This window comes from Orycteropus afer, unplaced genomic scaffold, assembly GCF_000298275.1.
Source record: "Orycteropus afer afer isolate SDZICR_OR568_19922 unplaced genomic scaffold, OryAfe1.0 scaffold00035, whole genome shotgun sequence".
NCBI lineage: Eukaryota > Metazoa > Chordata > Mammalia > Tubulidentata > Orycteropodidae > Orycteropus > Orycteropus afer.
The window spans coordinates 13706465-13729477 of record NW_006921622.1 but is presented as its reverse complement, the minus strand read 5'-3'; the positions used below and the strand labels follow the sequence as shown (position 1 = coordinate 13729477).

The window sequence follows — 23013 nt, the reverse complement described above, 5'->3', positions numbered from 1 at the left end:
AGGAATGATTTTTTTTTTTTTAAGTGTAAGTATGTTGCAAATATTGCATGGGCTAGACTTATACTAAAATATTATTCATTGTTTACCTGAAATTCACATTTAACTGGGTAGCCTGCATTTTCATGTGCTGATCCTGGCAATCCTGACTTCCAACTTGCTGTTATCTATTTTACTTATTTTTGTTCACTGTTTTTCCCTAATACTTTCCTCTCCTAACTCAGCCCTTAGAATGTGAATTCAGTGAGGACAAGTATTTTTAATCCTTTTTGTTCACTGCTGGATCATCATCAGCTACATAAGAGATGTTTCATATTCACTGAATGAATGAATGAAGTGATCACAATGCCTCAGTCTGACCATCTCCAGCCTCTAAAGCATCTCTGAACTGCTGTGGTTGTTTGAAAGTTATTTCTTAAATTGGGTCCATTCTAACTGCCCCTCTAGAGTCTGGGTCAGTTTCTTTAAGGAGAGGCTCAGAGGTCTAATTCCTGCAGTAGAAGCTGGCTCTATCCAATGGGGGGGTGTCAGAAGAGGAGACGAGAACAGAGCCTAGAACCCACTGACCAGGTGCCCTCAAGGAGAGTGCTCTGTTTTGAAGCACAAACACAGTAACCTAGATGGATGACTCCAAGACTCAGGGATTCTCCAAGGTTTACTAAGCTTGCGGCTTCCTGAATTTCAGCGATGGTTTTCTATCTCTTGTAATTGCATTTTCTTCTGTTTGGCTTAGTTTTGCATTTTCAGTGTGGATGAGTCATTTGTTACTTCCCTTTCACATTTTTACAGAACACACACCTTTTCCCTTGTGCATAATCCCAACTCCCACACAGAGATCTGTACCCCTGCATGGATTTTAGTTATAATTGGCCCTTGGATGAACCTGAGTTGGGGTAGGATGGGGGCTGGTTCAGGATTGTGCAGTCTACAGACATGCTGCCTAAAATACTATGTGAAAGGTGCTGGCATTGTAGACACCAGACAGTGGAGAGCAGAGAAGTCCTTTCTTCACAGCCAAGCTACTCAACCTCACTGTGAAATTTCTTTGGAACAAAATAAGCTTCTGGAAATTCCCGATGGAAAACACAAGTCTATTATAAACACAATTGAAAGGAAACTGCCTTGAGAAAATTTACCAAAATTGTACAATTCCCAACTTTTGAATTAAAACATAAAGAAGATTCACAAAGTTCTATTATCCAGATGCAAGAAGTCATTTATACAAGTGCTCCCGTGCTGTTCTGATAAAGCTTCTCTAAACTCTGTGATTTAACTCAAAAATTCGGTAATACTTGCATCCAAAATGTGTTTGTCTCATGAAGTAATGCAACCAATGAATGGAAATGCTGCCGTCCTTGAGGCATCATCACAAAATCAGCTTCTTTCTCCCACGGCTGGAGCAGAGCGCATTAACGCTCTTACTGATATGTATTATCTGTCATTACTTAGAGATATAACACATACTGACTGCTTACTGTGCTACAAATGTGACATCACTGCGCCACTTACTTCGTTTGCCGTTTCAAGAAAACAGTGCCAGAGAAAATAAAGTCAAGTGCAAGTAATCAGAGCCTTCTACTCAGTGTTTAAAGCCCACCACCACAAGAAATAAGCTGCTTCCTTGCCATGCGCCCTGTCTCCAGTTATAAAAAGCAGCAAGCGACGAGGGACACGTTTAAATGTAACTCCATCTTTGAATGAGTCTGTTACTTACCCTGCATCTGTCTGCTGTCTGCTGAGTAAGGACAGCCCGGCTCAAATTTCTGGCTTTCATTTTCTTCCATTGTCCCTGCCTACGGTACAAGCTCCTCGCTCTTTTAACTTCAGAGCGCAGTTCTCAAAGATCCCAGAAAGCGCCTGGAAAGGGGCCCGGAGGTGGGAGGAGGGGACCAGTGCGAAACCCCACCCCGAACTAGTTTCTACTACCGTGCAAAGTCACGCTTGCAAGAGTAAACTGCATTCCAGGCGCGCGGGGCCTGCCCGAGTCCCTCCGTCTGTCTGTCCGCCCGCGGGACTGGGCCTCTGAGGAATGGGGGCTGTGCTCCAGAGGCGCGGCTGCCTCTGCCTCAGGCTGCCCCCTGCCCGCGCGCTCTGGGAGGCCCCAACAGGTGACAGGACTTTTCTACACAGGACCTGCGCTGCCTGTTTCCACTGTCACAAACTACTAAGGCTCTGCAACCAAGCCTGGGGAAGGAAAACATTTCCACATGATTATGGACATGAACCTTTGCTGGAATCCAGTTCTCTGGTTTCTTTAATCTCAGGCACAGAATGGAACCTCCAAAATAGACTGATACACATATTTATAAACAGCAAATGGCTAAACCTCCCAAATTTCAGTGAGCACCTCCCCCCCCTTTAAAGCAATCTGAGAGTATATGCTGAACATTGTTAAGTAAACATTAACCAGCACTAATTTGTCACCATGTTAGGGTCTGATTAACATATATAAAGAGGTAGTGAGATAATTTCACAAAGTCACTTTCAACCACTTAATCTGGACCTTAACAAGTTTTTACTCTTTTGGCTTCACTTTCTCCAAATCCTCTACCCTCCCTAACACACACACACACACACACACACACACACTTCTTGACCACAAATCTGAAAGGTAAACTACTAAATCAACCTCTGAATCTCTTGAGTTAATTACTTTAAATCATCTGAAAGGCAATTAAAATTGCTTTTCTTTGGATGGGCAGAGTAACATCCAACACACTTACTCTCCTTTTAAACTACCTACAAATATTTATTTTGTTCTTTACCCAGTCCTTGAAAAACTGGCAAATTTCCCAGAAAGTGAAAATAGGAGGCACAATGTCTACACCAAAAAAAAAGGGCTGGGAAAATAATCTAAGCAACATTAACTCTGCTGTTTCAGATGTTTAAAAGCAACACAATAACTGGTAGAAAGAGTGTGATATTTTAATCTGTAGTGGCCCCATAATTTGGGAAGGGGGGCAAAGACAATGGTTAGCTCGATGACCCAGTTCACAGGCTATTCAAGCCAGATTTTAGATTAATTTAGATCAAGAATGTGTTGATCAGAACAATGGTTGGCCTGTCCTCCTGATTATGACCTTGGTCACCTGTGTGTTGGCAGTCTAAGGGACATATTTTTGCCATATAGGGCAAAAAGATGCGGAACGCCCCAATGGACAAAGGATATAGACCGAAAGGAAAGTAGCCATGAGAGAAAGTGAGTGAAAATCACACCAGGAAGGGAACAGAGTCCCTCAGCCCATGAGAGGATTTTTCTTGAAATCCAGGAAGATGTGGTGAATCTTCCAGAAAGTTAAAACTGTGCCTTGACAACAGGAATATAGGCCATTAGGCTTACAGGGAAGATAGCTCAAGGTCTTGGTGACTTTGCAAGAGAATTACTAGGTCATCTTGATTGAAAGAAGGACTAGTCTTGCAGTTTCTCTACTGGTGGCCTGCAGGCAAATGCCATATGAATCTTGTTTTAACCTTACTATTTCTTTAGGTATAAAATGTTTGAGAAGGAAGGATCTTTCACACATATGTGTCTTGGTGTACCAATTGTGCTCAGAGCTCCAGGTCCAGGTTATTCTCATTTCTGTATAGCTGCTGTGTCCTTGTGCTGTTTGTTGTTGTCAGTTGATTCCCATTCATAGCAACCCTTTGTGTGTCAGAGTAGGACTGTGCCCCACAGGGTTTCCCCCTGCTGTGACCTTTTGGAAATAACTAGATCTTCAGGTCCTTTTTCTGAGGAGTCTCTGCATAGGTTGGAATTAACAAACTTTTTGCTAGTAATCAAATGCTTAACCATCCGTGCCACCCAGGAAGCTGTTGTGTGGTTGTACTCAAATTATTAATTCCAGAAAAGAGGAAGAGGTGGTGGGTGTGGGGAGAGAGAGACACAGAGAGAGAGAGAGAGATTGGGGGTGGGGGTGGGGGTGGGGTGGGGGGAATAACAACACTGCAACACCAGAGGTCTGGGCAAGGCCAGATAGATGTCCCTCTGCCTGGGCTCTGACACCAACCCTACTTGCTTTGGTTTGTAATAAACCCAATCCTAGCAGCTCCTACCTGTCAGTTGACATAGTACAGAGACAAAACCCCCTAGGATGAAGAAGACAAAAGCATTCAAGCAAAGGGAGCCTGGCAACCACAAACCACACCCTGCCCGGGCCTTCCTTGCTAGCTCACTCCAGCTGAAAAGATCCATTTGTTGATGCAGATAACTGCTTCCTGGAGCTGTTTGGAAAGTGTTCGAGCAGCCCTCTGGTTTCTGTTGATCCCCAGATGGGCAAAATAGGGAAAATGTCTCCCACCAGGTCTGAACTCTTGGTTTCCAGTCAGCCAAGGGTACCCTGTCACACGAGCATGTGTTCAAGCTGCTCTGAACCTCCCCTCCCCCACAGGCAACACCGTCAGAGCCTATGTAGATATTCCATGAAGTAAAACTCTTTGTGGAAGGCGCAAAAAAAATGCCTTAAGAGTGAAGAGAATTAACCTAAATCATTAAGAACCATGAAATCTAGACATTTATTTACAGTAAAAGAAACAAAAAATTCTTCTGAATGGATATGAATGTTCAACTTTCTGACTATTCTAGGAGGAAAAACTTCTGTGGAACTACTTATTGGTTCTTTGTTTCTCCCTTTGAGAAGAGTACCTGAAAACAATTTGAGAAAGCATTATATTAATGCCATTTCACTGACTATTCTATATACCTCTCCCCAGAGCAACAGACCTTATAGAAAACTTTTCTCTGAGCGTGGCCTCTGGAAAACAGTGGGTGTATTCTGTACTCTACATAAACTTAGAAACTCACATCTTCATGAAAAATACTATTACTGCCATTGCTGTTACTATGGAGATGTTCTTCTTTCTGGAAGAAATGCTTTTCGAACTAGAAGTACACTGCAGTTTTCGGTTTAATTTAATTTCTGGGTTTAAGAATTGCTATTACAATCCAATCTGCCTACTGCTGTACTTTGAAATTTGTTGTGAAAGGCATAGGGAAAACGAGAAGAACGTAAAACTTGATTTTCCTCCAGTCATATAGAGTTCCACAATAATGATACCAGGAGACTAAATTTTCAACTCCATTTCTGTTAACCAGGGAAGGTACACATCTATTTCTCCGTTAATGCTCCATGTGTTGCCAATTCATGACTCAAAATGAGCTAACACACAAACAAGTGTCATTTAAAAGGAAGGACAAGTGATGAGATAAAAGACTACTGATAGGGCAAGTGGTGATTTTGCAGTCACAGCTAACCTATCACAGAGCAGAGCCATTATTGGTTTTGATAGTGCAACTTAAATGGGCATCCACCACCATGGTGGGCATTAAGCATAAGGGTCACTATGACATATGACTTTCTCAGTAAGCCCATTTAATTAGAGAGCTATGGAAAGTATGCCAATTTCCTATATGTAAGTTTTTCAAGAGAGAGAAATCACTGCTAGCACCAGCAATAAATGGAATTGCCCTGATACATGTTTTAATTTTTTTTTATTCCTTTCCCTTTAAATCTTATTAAGAACAGGATAGCTTAGAATGGCTTGCCATCAGGACACAAAAGAAATAATGAACACTTGCTGAAGTCCATAAAATGTAATTTTCAAAGGATTGGTAACTAGAAAAATAAAACAAAATAAAATGAAAAAGAAACAAATCAACAGAAATGTGTCAAGGGGAGGCATCATGTTTTGATGTGTTACACATATTTCTAAGGGCCAGGCTGCTGTGTGTCACCCTCTACGTCAAGAATAAAGGGCTCGTCACAAGTGGGAAAACGTTTGCTTAAAGAGATGATTTAGTGAATGTGAAACAGAATTTTCAAGGTGTCAGGTGGCTAGGGTGACTGTATACTTTATTGTAAACAAGAGGACTTGTGACCATGAAAGGGGCACTCTTAATAATTATGCCTCGACAATAAATGAAAACCATGACTGTCCCTGGCAGACCGTCACAGATGGCACCTATGTGCTGTACAAGATAAGCCCTGCATGCTGCTCCTCAGGTTTCCCAAGTATTAAAACACAGTGCCTTCGAGTCAGATCTGACTCACAGCGATCCCTCCTTGGGTTTCTGAGGCAATCAGTATCTCTACAGAAATAGATTGCCCAATCTTCCTTGTGAGGAGTAGCTGGTGGATTTGAACTGCCAGCCTTCTGGTTAGCAGTCAAATGCCTTAGGCACTACGTCACCAGAGCTCCCATCCCCAATGTTAGGTGAGCCTAATAATGGTGCTCAGAGTTTCCCAGTAAAGGCTTCAGAAGAGAATTTTTAGCATTAAGTAAAGGTATAAATCTCTTCCAAGCTAAGTTTTACAAGGCTCACCAACAAATTTCACATCACAAAGCACAAGTTCCACAATATGAGACATTTCTGTTTGTCATCCATCAAAACAGACTTTTCCTATCTCTGTAAGGGCAAAGGCCTCAGAGGTGTGGACCAGGTAACAGTTAGTACCTGTAGCACTCTCTCCAGAAGGTAAAAGATCTTCCTTCTCTTAGTTGGAGTTCTTAACATCCCAGCACTTCCAAGAACACACTGCCAGCCAAGGAAAAGTGAGGTGACCAAGATCTCCTGTGGTAATTAAGGTTATGTGTCAACTTGGCTGGCCTGGTTTTGAGTGGCTGGGCAGCTGGTTGTAGTTATTCCCCATGATGAGACTGGCAATCAGCTCCATGGTGGAATCTGCCACGAGCAGCTGAGTAGCTGCTTTAAGGATGTGGTCTGCTTCCAGTATACAAGGAGAAGCTTTGGAAATGGTCTGCAGCTTTTTGGCATGCCTGAACCCTGCATGTAACTGAGTCTTCATTCATCAGCCTGCCATGCCCTGCCAATCTTGGGACCTTTTTGGACTTGAATTAGTGGTCTGCTTGGGACCGTGCCTTTTTGTTGATCTTGGATTTGCCAGCCTCAGCAGCCAGCAGCTGCCTGAGTTAACAAAAGCCTCCAGCTTCAGTGGGCCAGGAGCAAGAAGCAGAGCTGAAGCCCAAAGTTGAGGGGCTTTCATCCAGCCCCTAGAGCTTGGCACTTTGAACTTGCACTTCTAGCCTCGTAAACTGTAAGAGAATAAATCCGTTTGTTTAAGATCACCCATTTGTAGTATTTTCTGTTAGAGCTGTACAAAGTAATCAAAACACCCCCAACTCTCAAGTCTCTCTATTCAGATGTCTTGGCATTTTCCTCCCCACTCCATGCAAAGTCCTTGTGTGGTTATATAATAAAACTACACTTTGATCAATGTGTTAATACTTTAAGCATATTTGCTTTCTTTAAAAGAGAACCCATTGATGTTCATTTTTATCAGGGTTTCTTTTACTATTTTATGTTGGAAGATTCTGGAGAGCAGAGACCACATCTGTAAAACACTAGATAGAGTTGCCATCTGTGTAGCATATCATCAAGAAGGAAGCATTCAGCTTGGCTCCCTGGTCACCACAGGTCAAGTCTGGACTCCAGATGGCAACTTTTACTTGAAAATTGCAATATGTATATGCTTACCCCTTTTATCCCAACCAAACCAAAAAACCAAACCCACTGCCATCAAGTCAATTCTGACTCATAGCAACTCCCATTGGATTTCTAAGGTGGTAAATCTTTACTGAAGTAGATTGCCCGGTCTTGTGTCTGTGGAGTAGCTTGTGGGTTTGAACCACCAACCTTCTGGTTAGGAGTCAGATGCCTTAGTCACTGTGCTGCCACAGCTCCTTCCTTTTATCCCAGAGAGAGCTAAACCAGGGCTGGTTCCACAGAGTTCCTGAAGAGCCAGGGTGGAATCCATGACATGTGAGAACTTCCAATAATTCAAGCACCCTGTTTGCCTCTTTGCTTTACCCAGTGATGCCTTTATCAACCTTTCAATAAAAAATTTAATGAGGGCTCACTAGAAAAGGGCTTCCCTGGCCTATTTTCTGCACCTGGATTTTTCCACATGCTCTCCCTCAAAGGTGCAGTGAGCTGCTGAGGGGAGCAAGCACTGAGGGGAACCAATCACAGAGCCAGAGAATTAGTAATCAAGTAGTTCACTTCTCACTAATTCACTGCCTTGAGGTCGACTCAGACTCATAGTGACCCCTGCTTAGGTTTCCAAGGCAGTATCTCTACAAAAGTAGATTACCCAGTCTTCCTTCCAAGGAGTGACTGGTGGGTTTGAACTGTCAGCCTTCTGGTTAGCAGTCAAATGCTGTAGGCACTATGCCACCAGTGTTCCCCACTTCTCTCTACTGCCCTCATTTTGCAGATGATCAAACTGAGGCCTGGAGAGTTAATGCCAGAATTGGACTGCTATCTCCTGGCTCCTAGTCAATCTTCACTCTGTTGCACTCTCTGAATCCTCCTAGGAGATTTTATTTTCTCTTACCACCAAAGGCAGAGCCAATTGCTCTAGGGGGGCCCTTAATGATTCTAATTCTTTTTTGCTGTTCTGAAATGGAGAATAAAATCAGGGTTGGTAGAAGAGGGTATATCTATTTCCTGACCGCCCCCCCCCCCAACTATAGAATTGGGCCCAGTATTATTTGTGGGGAATTGCTGCAAAAGCCATAAGGCATTTTGACAGTTCAGCTGCAGGTAACTACCAAATGTCTCCTGAGAGCACTGTGCCCTCTTTGATTACTGAGACCTTGTGTTAGGCCCTCTAGGGATCAGGGCTGTATTTCTAACTGAAGGAACAATGATAAGCAATGCTAGATAAAGACAAAGAATAATTATGTCCTAATCAGTTTGCTGCAGACTGGAATGCTGTTCTCAATCCCAGATAGGGACAGGTCTCCACAAGCTGAGGTATTAAGAAAAGGGCTTCCAAGAGGAGGTAAGACTGGACCCAGCTGTTGTTGATGGAAGGTAGGAGCCTGAAGATTTTCAGAGGCAAGGTGAAGGAAGAGCTTGGGAGGCCAAGTGGAGGTGATGTGAGCATAATTTCTGGGTGGTGTGGTATGTGGCTTAAAGTTGGGCAAAAGGTTGGGGAGGGAGGGGTATGTGAGTAAGACAGAGGTGGAATGTGAGGGCTTTGAGAGCAGGCCTTGGAGGTGAACTTGCAACAGTAGAGACCTGTGAAATGGGTCTTGCCATCCTGCTGGGTGATTTTCTGTGCCTAGGGAGATAGCTTGGAAGGAAGACTATACAATATACTTCTGTAGAAATACGGCCTCAGAAACCCAAGGGGGGGTCACTATGAGTCAGAACCAACTTGACAGCAGTGAGTTTGGTTTTTTGGTTTGAGGGAGATATTCCTTAAGGACCCCTCCCCTAAGCCTTTGCCTGCCAAGACCCAGACTCCACTTACAAATATATATTCCTTTCTCTGCCTCCAGCTCTGGAATGCAGAACTCCCCACATTCCCTACCAAGATGGGCAAAACTCATGTAATTGGATTGATCACCTGTAGCTGCTGCTTTTCCAAATAAACACTGAAATTGACTTTGTTTCAATAAATTTATTTCTATACATTCTAGTTGTGCTTTGTTTCTCCCTTTCTCAGTTTCACTGAGTAATAGCCACAAACTTGATTTTTAAGAGCTGCACAGACAACAGGGAAGGAAAGGATTGGTGCAAAGCCATTAGCTCTTTTGTCAGACCCCCTGGGATGCACCACTGCCAACATATAAGAAGAGGGGCCAGCAGTGACCCAGGCTGCATCTAAGCGCAGCCGGCGCTCCAGTGCTCAGTGCTAAAGCAGTACTGCCCCCGCCAGGAACCGCCGCGCACTCTTGGGCTTCATCCTCAAGGCCCTTCTCACGCTCAAGTTTTATAATTAATTCTTGACAGCCAGTCCTATGTTTCAGAAGTTAAGTATTTTTACAGTAATTTTATTTTTCCCTTCTCTTCTCAGTTCACAGAATTTAAGGGAAAAGGAAGAGGGAGAAGAGGAGAACTTTTGTTCCTTGCAGATGAGGAAAACAGTTTTAATAACAAGGGTCCTCATTTCTGGAGCCAAGTGAGTGCTGAAGTTGGGGAAGGTAGAATACCTCTAGCATCTGCAAACTATTCTATGGCCTCAGGTTTTCTGTGCTGAAGCCAAGAGGTATTTTATGTTTGTCCTTTGGTGCTGCTAGAGCATCTTCATTTCCCAGGATATGGTGTTTAGCTTTTGAAACATTTCTTCTTTAGCAAATTTTACAATCTGTCAACTGGACACGGTTTAGTGGGATAAAATATTTAATTACAAGTTGAGCCAGGTTTTCCATAAGACATTATTAGGTGACGAATATGTGTAACATGATTGAATTTACAAACGGGAAAAGTGTGTCATCCTTCTCACACCTCCTCATTTTCACACACACCCCTACCCAATGTTCACAAGGACACCAGGACTCTGATAAGTGACAAACTGGTGTACTAAAGTGTTCCAGGGAAAAATTTATAATATTTCCAAGCAAGCTATGTTCACAGGCCTTTCTGAAGAAGACTGCTGTGGATTCTTCTTTATGCCACCTCCAGACTTCATCTTGGTCTAGTCGAGTGGTCAGGTTGGGGTGGGTCTTTATGGGAGAGCTTAGGGTGCTGTATACCAGAGAGGACTAATGGACCCAATCAGATCTTCTCTCTTACACAATGTGAATGTAAGATGCATAGAAGAGAGAGGACCAACACCCAGAACTATGGGTGTTCCTAAGACATGGAAATTTCAGTGCTAAAATCTAGAAATTCCCTGGAAAATTGGGACAAGTTGATCACTCAAGATTCAGACAGTATGGTGGGTAGACAAAAGCGCAGACATACAAACAAAGATATTAGCAAGCAAAAGCCATGAAGCAAGGCATGCCAGAGAAAGAGAGAAACACAGCACAGTAAGCAGCAGCAGCAACAGGTAGAGAGAAAAGCAGAGATGGAACCCCTAGTAGCAAGCAGGGCAAAGGCAGATTCCTGTTGATTAGCCAGAGCTGCTGTCAACCTCATGCAACTACTGCTGTGTCCCAAACTTTGAAGAACCGTGTCTGGCTGCTCATGAGGCCTGGGAAGCCATTTCCCATTCTTCCTTAATACTTCATATAAACAATAACCCAACTGGCAGATAACATTGACTATACCTGGGAGTGCCAGAAGAATGAATTAATCAGTCTTAGAAGAAATACAAGTAGAATGCTCCTTAGAAATGAGGATGGTGAGACTTCTACTACCTCACTTTGGTAATGTTATCAAGACAGATCAATTGCTAGAAAAGAGCATCATGTTTGATAAAGTAGAGGGTCAGTCTACTTCACCTCAATCTTCAATGAGGTGAATTACACGATAGCCACAACAATGGGCTGACACCTACAATGATCATGAAGATGGTATCACCACCAACAACAACACCACTACCAACATCACCAAACTCACTGCCATAGAGTCAATTTTAACTCATAGTGAGCCCCACTGGGTTTCCAAGGCTGTAAATCTTTACAGACGCAAACAGCCTCACCTTTCTTCAATGGAGCAGCTGTGGGTTCAAACTAATGACCTTCTGGTTATCAGCCAAATGCCTTAACCACTGCACCACCAGAGTCCTTGAAGATGGTGCTGGGCCTGGCAATGTTTCATTCAGTTATACATTAGGTCACTATGAGTTAGAGCTGACTCCATGGCAACTAACAGCAACAATAACAATGGATAGTCTGATTCCTTGTGATATGAAAAGGTCTAAAATCACTTATAAGAAACCTATAGAAATCAGAAAATTCAAGTGGAAAGAGAGTTTCTGCAATCAAAAACAAAAACAAATAAAAAGTATGATTTGATTAATCTTAAAAACAAACAATGTTGTTTGTCCTCTCTATTCAAAGATTTAACTTAAATAGTTAGACACTGACTCAGGTTGCACATTTTCATAGTTAGATTATTTATTTCTAGAGGCTCCAAAAAGTCTAAAGGTAAAATTACATAAAATGATGTGAAGGAAAAGGAAATGGTGAAAATGATGTGGAAATGGTGAAAATTACCTGGTTTGATGTTTTCTGAATTTCAGCCATTTGTGTTCTATCATCTAATTAAACCAAAACCAAACATAACACACTGCAGTCAAGTTGGACCTGACTCATAGCAATCCCTCCTTGGGTTTCTGAGGCAGTATCACTACCGAAGTAGATTGTCCAACCTTCCTTCTGAGGAGTGGTTGGTGGGTTTGAACCACCAGCCTTCTGGTTAGCAGTCAAATGCCCTAGGTACTATGCCACCAGAGATCCCATCATCTAATTACTCCATTTATATCAATATAGGTTTTATACTGACTCATTTAAAATATTAAGCGTTTTCTAATCTATGATATTGTTAACATCATGGGTTTGATAAAAATAGTTATGTGTTTTCTTATAAATCAATATATATATATATAAAAATGTAAAATATTTTGTTCATGTAACTCCAAAATTTGTCCCATAAGACACTGCGGTTTGGACATTATTGGTTTAGGCCCAAAGGTGACCAATCCACTCACTAAATCACACCTTCACTTGTTCAAAAACTTTTTAGCCCTTATTTGCCAATAGTGGATGTTAAGAATACTGAAATTAATAAGAGAAGCCATTGATTTGTGAAGTGCTCTGGTAGCGTAGTGCCTAAGGCACTTGACTGCTAACCAGAGGGCTGGCGGTTCAAACCCACCAGCCACTCCTTGGAAGGAAGATGGAGCACTCTACTTCCATAGTGATACTGCCTCGGAAACCCAAGGAGGGGTCGCTATGAGTCGGGTCTGACTCAACAGCACATGACAACAACAACAACATTGATTTGTGAACTTATATCACACTTACTATATTTATTTGCTTATTATGAGACTTTCTGGTGACACTGTGGTTTCAATGGAGTAAAAACAGCATTAGTCAGCTTTGAATTCCCAGCTCCTACCACTGCACTTGGCACACAGTAGATACCAATAAAATGGTTTTTGTTTTGGTATGATGTTATCAAAGAAGGAATGATGCAACCATGTAGACCAAGAAAATAATGTCTACATTCACTTTAATTAGAGAAAAAGAGTTTTAGCAGAAATAAAAACAAAGAACACGGAAGATGGAGTGAGCACATCAGTCAGGAACAGGGAAGACTTCCAAGAGATGGTGCCATTTAGTCTAAATAATGAAGGGAATATCACCACGTAAATCATGCAGGGAGAAAATTTCAAGGTTAGGAAATCCCAAGCACAATATCGGCATACATTATTTTATTGTGCTTTGGTTTACTGTACTTCACAGAAAATGAATTTTTTTTTTTTTTTTTTTTTACAAATTGAAGGCTTGTGGCAACTCTGTGTCGAGCAATTTATAGGCGCCATTTTCTAAACAGCATGCACTCATGTTGTGGCTCTGTGTCGCGTTTTGGTAATCCCCGTACTATCTCAAACTTTTCATAATGCTATTGCACACTTAATAGATTAGACTATACCACAGTGTAGAGGCATCTGTATGTTTGTATATTCATTTGGAGAGACCCCATAGGTTTCAGAGTTAGGTTGGCTGTTATCTTTATGGAAGTTGCTCACCAGGCCTGGATCTTCTGCAGTGTCACTGAATGGGTTTGAATAGCCAACCTTTGGGTTACTAGCCAAGTGCAGACCATCTGTACCACACAGAGACCTTGACTACAGGATAGTGTAAACTTTTACAGGCACTGGGAAACCCAAAAAGTTATGTGACTTGCTTTATTGCAGTGGTCTGGACCTTAACCCTCAATATCTCTGAAGTATGCCTATAGCTAATGTGTTTAAAGAGTATGAGTATGGTGTGTGTATGTGTGTGTGTGTGTGTATGTGTGTGAGGGGAAGTATGGGCATGTGGGAGAAGGATGGCAAGTAATGGCAGAAATTAATTTTAAAAAATTAATTCTGGGAGTGAGAATTGGCAGGACACTGATAAAGTAAGTAGGGGCCAATTTTGAGAGGTCTTTTATTTCAGATAAGAAGTACCCACTAGGCAATGAGGAATGAGAGGACCACATCTGTGTTTTAGAAAAGTCATTCTGTTGGTCCAGTGGAGGATGTATTTAAAGAGGGAAAGGGGGTGGCAAGAAAATTAGTTAGGAGCTATGACAAATGAACCATATTTCATGGCGTGTGTCTGCTGAAAGTCACTAGCAATATCTCTCTGGGTACCCCTTTCTATCTTCTCAATCATTTGCTTATAAGAGAAAGCAACCTGCCCACCTGGTTTAAATAATCTCCCAAGTTAAAACTTATCTGTTAAACACAAGTTCAAGCCACCATTATACAAGAATTATGCCGACTATCAAACCAACATCTATGTTTACCTAATAAAAGGAAAAAATGAACAAGAATAAATGTGGACTGAAAATAAAAAGCCAAACTCACTGCCACTGAGTCTATTCCAACTCATAGCAATCCCCACTGGGTGTCCAAAGCTGTAAATCTTTATAGAAGCAGATGGTCTCATCTTTCTTTCATGAAGCAGCTGGTGGGTTTGCTGACCTTTGGGTTAGCAGCCAAATGCTTTAACCACTACCCCACCAGGGCTCCAAATATGGACTAGGGGTGAATGAAAAAATGAAAAGAAGTAGGACACACTATTAACTGAGAAACTGTTATTTGTTGAAGCTCTCTGCTTATGTGGAAGGAGTCCTTGGATGGTGGTAACATTTAACATGCTCAGCTGCTCATCAAAAGTTTGGAGATTTGAGTCTACCTAGAGGTGCCTCAGAAGCAAAGCCTGGCAATCTACTTCTAAAAAATCAGCCACTGAAAACCTTCTGGATCACAGCTCTACTTTGGCACATATGGGGTTGCTGTGAGTTGGAGTCAATTGACAGCAACTGGTGGTAGTGGTTTTCATGGAAGTAATCATATGGTCACTCATTAGCTTTGTATTCTTGGATGAGTAGTCATTTAACCTCACTGAGCGCTGGGGTTCTTATCTGTAATATGAAGACTTTAGGCTAGAGAAACAGACCATTCTCAACTGTAACCCTGTATCTCAATTCTACTACAAACTTGTCCAGACAATGGAAGTACATCTTAGTAAGGAAAGGTAACTCTCATGGGAGCCCCATCCCCTTCTAAGCAGCTTCTCTTTCCCTTGCCTCAACTATGTTAATGGAAGGGAGGAGGATGCTCTGTGCTTTACTCTCTGTGCTCCCCCTGTAGCACAAATGCTAGTTACACATACAAGGTTATAGCCTAGTTATTATTATTTGAACATTTTATTGTGTTTTAGGTAAAAGTTTACACAGCAAATTGGGTTCCCATTTAATAATTTTTATACAAATTGTTCAGTGACATTGGTTACAATTTTCACAGTGTGTCAGCATTCTCATTATTTCCATTCTGGTTGTTCTCTTTCCATTGATCTAGCTTCCCTGCCTGTCCTTACCCCTTTCATCTTTGCTTTTGAGTAAATGTTGACCCTTTGATCTTGTATAGTTGATTGTTTAAGGGAGCACATTCCTCACAAGTGATATTGTTTATTTTATAAGCCAATTTGTTATAAGGTGACCTCTGGGAGCAGCTTCAGTTTTAGATTAAAAGGTCTTGAGGGTTCTTCTAGTCTTTATCAGTCTAGTAAGTCTGGTCTCTTTCAGGAATTTGAGTTTTGTTCTATATTTTTCTCCCATTGTATCTGAGACTTTCTGTTGCGTTCCTGGTCAATAGTGGTAGGCAGTTACCATCTAGTTCTTTATAGCCTAGTTTTTGAGACTTCACCTTTATTCAGAGCCTAAAGCAGCCCACACTGAGCTCTAAGATATGGGCCCAAGGTTTTAGCCACCATGAGTCACTAATATTTCTGCAAGGGTGTCAGCAAGGAGAGAGCAGAGGCTTGAGTCTGGGTCTGAATATTCACCTCCATTTCACCACTTACCATAACCTTGAGGAAGGTACGTAAGCTGGCTAAGCCTCAGTTTTCCTAGCTATTGCTGTTGTTAGCTGCCATCAAGCTGGCTCCCCAACATGGTAACAACATAACAAAGGGCTGCCTAGTCCTCATGATCAGTTGAGGCTAGGACTGTTTTGATGCATAGGGTTTTCACTGGCTGGTTTTCTGAATTAGATCACTAGGCCTTTCTTCCTAGTTCATCTTAGTCTAAAAGCTCTAGGGAAATCAGTTCAGCATCATAGTAACACATAAGCCTCTATTGACAGATGGGTGGTAGCTGCACCTAAAGTACATTGGCTGGGAGTTGAACCAGGTCTCTGCATGGAAGGTGAGAATTCTGTCACTGAACCACTCAATGCCCTCTTTCTACCTATAAAATGGGAATGATAATAGTACCTACCTCATAGGCTTGTGAGGATTAAAGGGGAACAGTGTCTGCCACATTATGTGTGCTATATAAGTCTGTTGAATAAAGAGAATAATGTGACAGTGATTCTGCCAATCTTTGTCATAACAGACTGACATAATAATAAACCAATCATCATATCAGAATGATATGATAAACCTACCTTTATCTCCAAATGTGGATCATAGTCTCTAAGGGGCCCAGTCATATGACTAAAGCCATTGGGTCTAAATGGAAAGAAACAGTAAGATCCTTTCACATTTATCAATTCACTCCTGCACGGTGGTATGGGGAGCTTTCCCTTTCTACTTCACAGAGAATTTATTTTGGCATTTTTCTTCAATGTTTGTAGTGCTCTGAACAGAAATAAAATGCAGTGACCTCAGTCATTTAAACATAATAGAAATATCAAGAATAGATTTGGATGAGGCATGCCCAATGGTATTAAATTTGCAAGCCTGGCTTAGAAAGCTAGAACACATGTGCTGCTGAAAGGAGCACTAAAGTTAGAACACTTTGAAACCTAGTGTAGGAAGCACTTGAGCAAGAAGAACTTGCTCTGCCCCTGCTCCATGTTAGAAAGACTGGGGCTCCCCTGATTGGTCCATCAATAAACTTTCCAAAGAAAATGAGTAGACCTTTGTAACCAAAGAACTTCTACTCTATGCCTAAGTAAAAATTCAATTAACTCAACCCTGAGCACCCAGAGAGAGTCAGCCAGAGAATTTTACATAGCTGAGAGGTGGAGGGAGTGTGGGAAGACTCTGCAATCTGATAAACCTATTGTTGTTGTTTGCTATTGAGTCAGCTCTGACTCATGGTGATCTCACATACAACAGAAGAAAGGGTTACCTAGTCCTGCACCATCTTCATGATCACTGCTTTGCTCAAGTCTGTTGTGGTCACTATGTATTTTGAGTGCCCTCCAACCTATGGGGCTGTCTTATAGCACTGTATCTAACAACATTCTGTTGTGATCCATAAGGTTTTCATTGGCTAATTTTTAGGAGTAGATTGCCAGACCCTTCTTTCTAGTCCACCTTAGTCTGGAAGCTCCACTGAAACCTGTCAATCATAGGTGTTCCTGCTGGTATTTGAAAGAGTTCCATAGCTTCCAGCATCACAGCAACATGAAAGTCATCATAGCGTAACAAACTGACAGGGGCATGGTGTGATAAATTCACTGATAATGGGACTTTTAAAGCACGATCAACATAGATTCATAACATATTTAGAATGGGGAATTTGGTCACCTTAGGGCTACTCCATTTTTCCCAGAAAAAAACCATAAGCAGTACATACAGAAGTAGATCGATATATTTGGATATTCATTTAGCAGGCCCACAAACCACCACCAGCATATAAGGAAGGTTGGGCAATCTACTTCCGTAGTGATACCACCTCAGAAACCCAAGGAGGGGTCGCTATGAATTGGGTCTGACTTGATGGCAAATGATGACGAAGATGTGATAGGGATAATGGTGGTTGTGGCTGGCAGGTGGCTGTCCCATGTGTTCAGTGCACAAAAAGGCTGAACTTCCTCCTGTAAGCACTGTGGAGTTATGAACAGGATAAGAATAGAGCATGGACATGATCCCATTCACATTTTGGATAAATTTGACAATAGTGTAGAGAGTGGATGTGAGAGAAGCTGTGAAAAGGACTATTATAATAGTTCAGGAGTAAAGATGTGAGTCCTGGAACTAAGGAGGTAGTAAGGATAAGAGTCTACAGATTTGAGAAACGTTTAGGAAGTAAAATTGTCAGGACATAGTGATTAACTGTATGCAGAGTGCCAGGAGGAGGGAAGATGATCCCAGGAAGCTGAACAAACTCAGGTTACATATGTATCAACATCCTACCCAGGTCTTCACGCTAACTTAGTTTGAATATTATTACCTTAAATATACCTATTTTCAAAACAATTTCATTGCTCAAATAGTTTGGTACATTCTTTCAAGGTCAGTAACTCAGCATTGCACATGTCTAGGAAAAGGGGAAAATTCAATATTCTGCCAAGACCCTGTTTTTTATCATGAAATTAGAAATAGCTCTAGGCACATCCATGGCATTAATTTTGTAGTACATCCTTTCTGATTGCCGTGTGCCAAATTATACATAGTTTTCAAAAAGTCTAATGACCACTAATCAAAAAGTCACTGTAACCCAATATGTATATGGGCTATAAAGAGAGGCTGAAGCACGAACATCATAGTTCAACTAAAAATATATTACTTATATGGATCTCTTTACAATTCTAAAGAGAGCCCTGGTAGCCCAGTGGTTAAGCGATTGGCTGCTATCCAAATATTTGGCAGTTTGAGCCCACCAGTGCTCCACTGGAGAAAGATGTGGAACTCTGCTTCCATAAAGGTTTACAGCCTTGAAAACCCTATGGAGCAGTTCTACTCTGTCCTATAGGCTCGCCATGACTCAGAACAGACTTGATGGCAGTGGGTTTTATTTATTTACAATTTTAAAATTCTTGTGCCTAGTAGCGTGTTCAATTTGTCTGGGGTGCAATTTCTGTGCACACTATTTGGTTTAACTCTGAATCATATTGCAATGCATCAAGCATTAAACCCAGCACCTAGCACAGAACCTGACACATGGTAGGCACTCCAGAAATACTAGATAAGTGAATGAAAGTGAAGGTAGCTGTGGTCAGATTCAAATCCTAGTGCCCGAAGCCAGACTGTCTTCTCATAACACAGAAGCCTCATAAAGAATCAGGAAGTTACACTTCATGCCAGTACCCAAGCACCTTGTAGCTGGCCCTGGGGCCCAGGGTCTGCCTACACTTGCACCTCTTTTATTTACCTCACTTACCACAGGGTTAGAGCAATGGAAGCATCCAAGGGGATGAGACAGTACTAATGCTCCTTACTTCTCAGCTATCTTATTATCCAACATTTCACATTTACAACAATAGTAAAAAATCTACTACCTGAGTATGCTGGGTTCCTAGCTCCTATGCAGCCTAAGGTCCTGCAGCTCAAAATTGCTATGGGATGGGAAAGGAAGAAACAATGAGGCACTGGAGAGGGTGTTGGGAAGAAATACGTGTGAGTTAAATGACATCCCAAAGTGAGCTGAACTGGGGCTGAACTGTAGCCAGGTTCCTAGCACTGGCAGGAAGCTGGGAGCCCTGGTGACTCACCAGGCCTGGAGGGCAGAACAGGTTCCAGAGAGTGAATGCAGGGCTTGCAAGGTGGGGAGTGGGGTCCTGGAGGCGGCTTCTAGAGGGAAGCTCTGACCAAGCACAGGAGAAAGGTGAAGTGGTAAATCCACCTGCCCTCCAGTCACACAGCCTGGCTTGATCCAAGTTTATCTCCTCTAAACCTCTTTCTCCGCAAAGGAATAATCCATAACTAGACTAGTCATAGTGTTGAACGCATCAGTAAATCTTAGCTGTCATTATTTCTATAATCATATTTCTAAATGTGAAAACAAAAAACCAAATAGACAAATGGATGGTCTGGAAACAGAAACAAAACAAAACCTCCAATAATGCTGATTTTCACACAACAGCCTGTTCATTGGAATCTAATCATGTAGATAGATAAGGAGTTGGTTTTAAAACAAGCGTTGGTGGTATAGTGGATAAGGTATTTCGCTGCTAACCTCAAGGTCAGTGGTTCAAACCTACCAACTGCTCCATGGAAGAAAGATGGTGTAATCTACTTTCATAAATCCAACGAATCCAATGAAAGTCACTATGAGTCAGAATTGACTCGATGGCAGTGAGTTTGGGGCGCTTTTTTCCCCAAAAAAATCAAAACCAAACTCACAGTCGACAATTTGGACTCATAGCGACCCCTCCTTGGGTTTCTTAGGCGGTATCTCTACGGAAGTCAAAACTAAATCACTATTAGGCATTCAGCCACTAGGGGGCAAGAGAGTCAAAAGCCTGCTCGAGATGCCAGCAAGCTGGTTTCAAAGGGCGAACTTCCTCCCATGCTTCCTAGGAGCATTCTCTGCATGTCTTTTTACTAAGAGCTCCCAATCCTTGGTACAGCAGAAATCAGTAGTACCATTTCACTCTGAACAATCTGCAACATGCACTTTTCTCATTGCTTTGTTTTCTCTAGTAATAATTTTAAAACAAAAACAAGGCAATCAGGAAAATTTCCCAAGACTGACTACTCACTGCCCTGGGGTTGGATCCAACCCATAGCAACCCCTCCTTGGGTTTCCGAGGAGTTGGAAGTAGATTGCCCAATCTTCCATCCGAGGAGCAGCTGGTGGATTTGAACCGCCAGCCTTCTGGTTAGCAGTCAAAAGCTTTAAGCACTAGGCCACCAGAGCTCCTACTAGGGCTTGGTAAACTCTCCTTGCCCCCAGTTTTGAGTCAGCTCCTGTGCTGTGAGGCAGGACGTGCTCCTTAGAGCTAGGAGCAGACCAGCTGCCTTGTGTGTAAGGTGCCAGATAAAATACAGGACACTCAGTTAAGTTCACATTTCAGATTTAAAAAATGGGTAATTTTGAGTATAAGCATGCCTCACTTTGAAGGGTAATTTGCTATTTGGCGTTTAAAAAAATTGTTGTAGAAAGCATAATTTGCTATTTTTATTTGTTAAATCTGGCAACTCTACCTGCATGGGATACTGTTCTGCCCTACAGGCATCAGGTACTTTCACTGCTCTGCCTTTGCTTATGCCATTTATCCTGTCTGGAAGGCTCGTCCCCTACTCACTGCACCCACCTGTATCACACTTGTCTGGCTTGCATGTATTTGCCCCATCATGCCTTTACTGCTGAATGTGAAAGTGACTTTCTTCCTCATCAATGGTGCTGTAGGACATATTTTACCTGTGTTATGTAGCATTTATTACAGCCTGCATTGTTTGGCTGCTAACCAAAAGGTTGGCAGTTCGAACGGAACAGCCTCCATGAGAGAAAGATGAGGCAGTCTGCTTCTGTAAAGATTTACCCAAACCCACTGCCATCAAGTCAGTTTTAACTCATAGGGACCACCCTCATGGAAGTGGATTGCTTCATCTTTCTCCCATGGAGCAGCTAGTGGGTTTGAACCACCAACCTTCTGGTTAGCAGTCAAATGCCTTATGCACTGTGCCACCAGAGCCCCTTTTTATAGCCTTGGAAATCCCATGGGGCAGTTCTACTCTGTCTTGTAGGGTCACTATGAGTCATAATTGAATCAATGGCAGTGGGTTTGGTTGGTTTAGTAGTAGTACTCCAGTATTTGTGCATCTTGGCCAATCACACCAGACTGGTGATTCTCAATGGAGACAGCGTGAAAGGGACAAATTAGAACCATATGTGTATGTACTGGAATGGAGTCCCTGTGGTACAAATGGTTAATGTGCTTGGCAGCTAAGGAAAAGGGTGGAGGTTCAAGTCCACTCAGAGTGCCTCAGAACAAAGGTCTGGTAACCCACTTCCAAAAAATCAGCCACTGAATGGTTCTACAAGTGTATTTGTATGATCTGTAATAATTCCCAGGTGTATAGTAGAGCTGACAAGGGACAAGGTTGTAGTCACTTCTTGGTTACAGCCAGCTACCCAGACGGACCAAGCAGTTGAACTGGTGGGCTTGGGACCATAGTCGCAGGGGACATCAAGCGTAATTGGCATACCATACTACACAAAATATTGTTTTACCTCCTACTTTAGTGAGTAGCTACTGGAATCTTAAAAGCTTGCAAGCAGCCGTCCAGATGCAACAATGGGTCTCTCCTCATCCAGAGCAAAGAAGAATGAAGAAAACCAAAGATTCATGGAAATAATTAGTCTTGACGACTGGTACACCATACGATCCTCAGCCTATATGACTGTAAGACCAAAAGAACTAGATGGTGCCTGGCTACCACTGTCAACCCCTCAGAGGGGGATTTATGTAGGAGATCCTGGATAGACAGGGAGAACAATGAGGAATTAAACTCAAAATCATTTGGAAAAAATAAATAAATAAAGGGGGACCAGGTTTGCTGGTCTGAGCCAGGTGGAACCACTGAGACTATGGCCCCTAGTTGTCCTTCAGATCTGGAATTGAATCCACACCTGTGGCTTCCAGCCAAACAAAAGACAGGCATATGAGTTGAACATTTATGTGAGGTAGAAACACTCCTTGGAGAGAACAATCATGGGAGAAAGAAGGGTTGCTTATGCACATGGAGAGAGCTCAGGGGGCAGGAGTGTATGAGGGGTGGACACAGGGAAGAGGTCACTATCAGGAGGAAGTGGGAGGGGAGCTGTTGCATTGTGGTAAATTGTAGTCAATGTCATGAGACAAAGTATATGTGAACTGCTGTATGGAAGGGGAATTTCCTCTGTAAACTTTCACCCAAATCACAATTAAAAAAAAAAAAAATCAGCCATTGAAAACTCTACAGAGCATAGTTCTACTCTAACACACATGGGGTCTCCATAAGTCAGAATTGACTCGATAGCAACTGGATACATATTGAAGCATAAACAAGACTTGCATCCACAGCTCTAGATTATAAGCTCCTTGAAGGCAGGGCCTAGACCTTGTTTCTTACTCATCTCTGTATCCCCTGTGCCTAGCACAGGGACTAGTTCTTCACAGAAAACTCAGAATAGATATTTTTTTAAATTATATAATCAGCAAAGCCCTCTGTCTTGGTAAAAAAGTAAAAAATCATTTCCCCATATCCCCCCTTATGGCACAATTTATCTCTTAGCTTCCTTCTCTTCCTCATTTATTCTCTTTCCCTTGCCATTTCTTTACCTCTTTGATTGAACAGAATGCTCATTTGATAATGAGCTATTCCAATATTCCTATATTCCTTGGAGGATTTTCACATATAACCTCATAAACTGGCCCTCACTGCATT

General features: G+C 42.1%; 1 protein-coding gene across 1 annotated transcript in view; it reads right to left on the bottom strand.

Moving 5' to 3' along the window:
- KIAA1217 (KIAA1217 ortholog) overlaps positions 1-1781 on the bottom strand; it is a 476753-nt gene extending 474972 nt beyond the window's left edge. The window contains exon 1 of the mRNA XM_042780340.1: positions 1712-1781. Coding sequence (XP_042636274.1) covers positions 1712-1781 — 70 coding nt within the window. The remainder of the gene's footprint in view (positions 1-1711) is intronic.
- Between the last annotated feature and the right edge of the window lie 21232 nt (positions 1782-23013).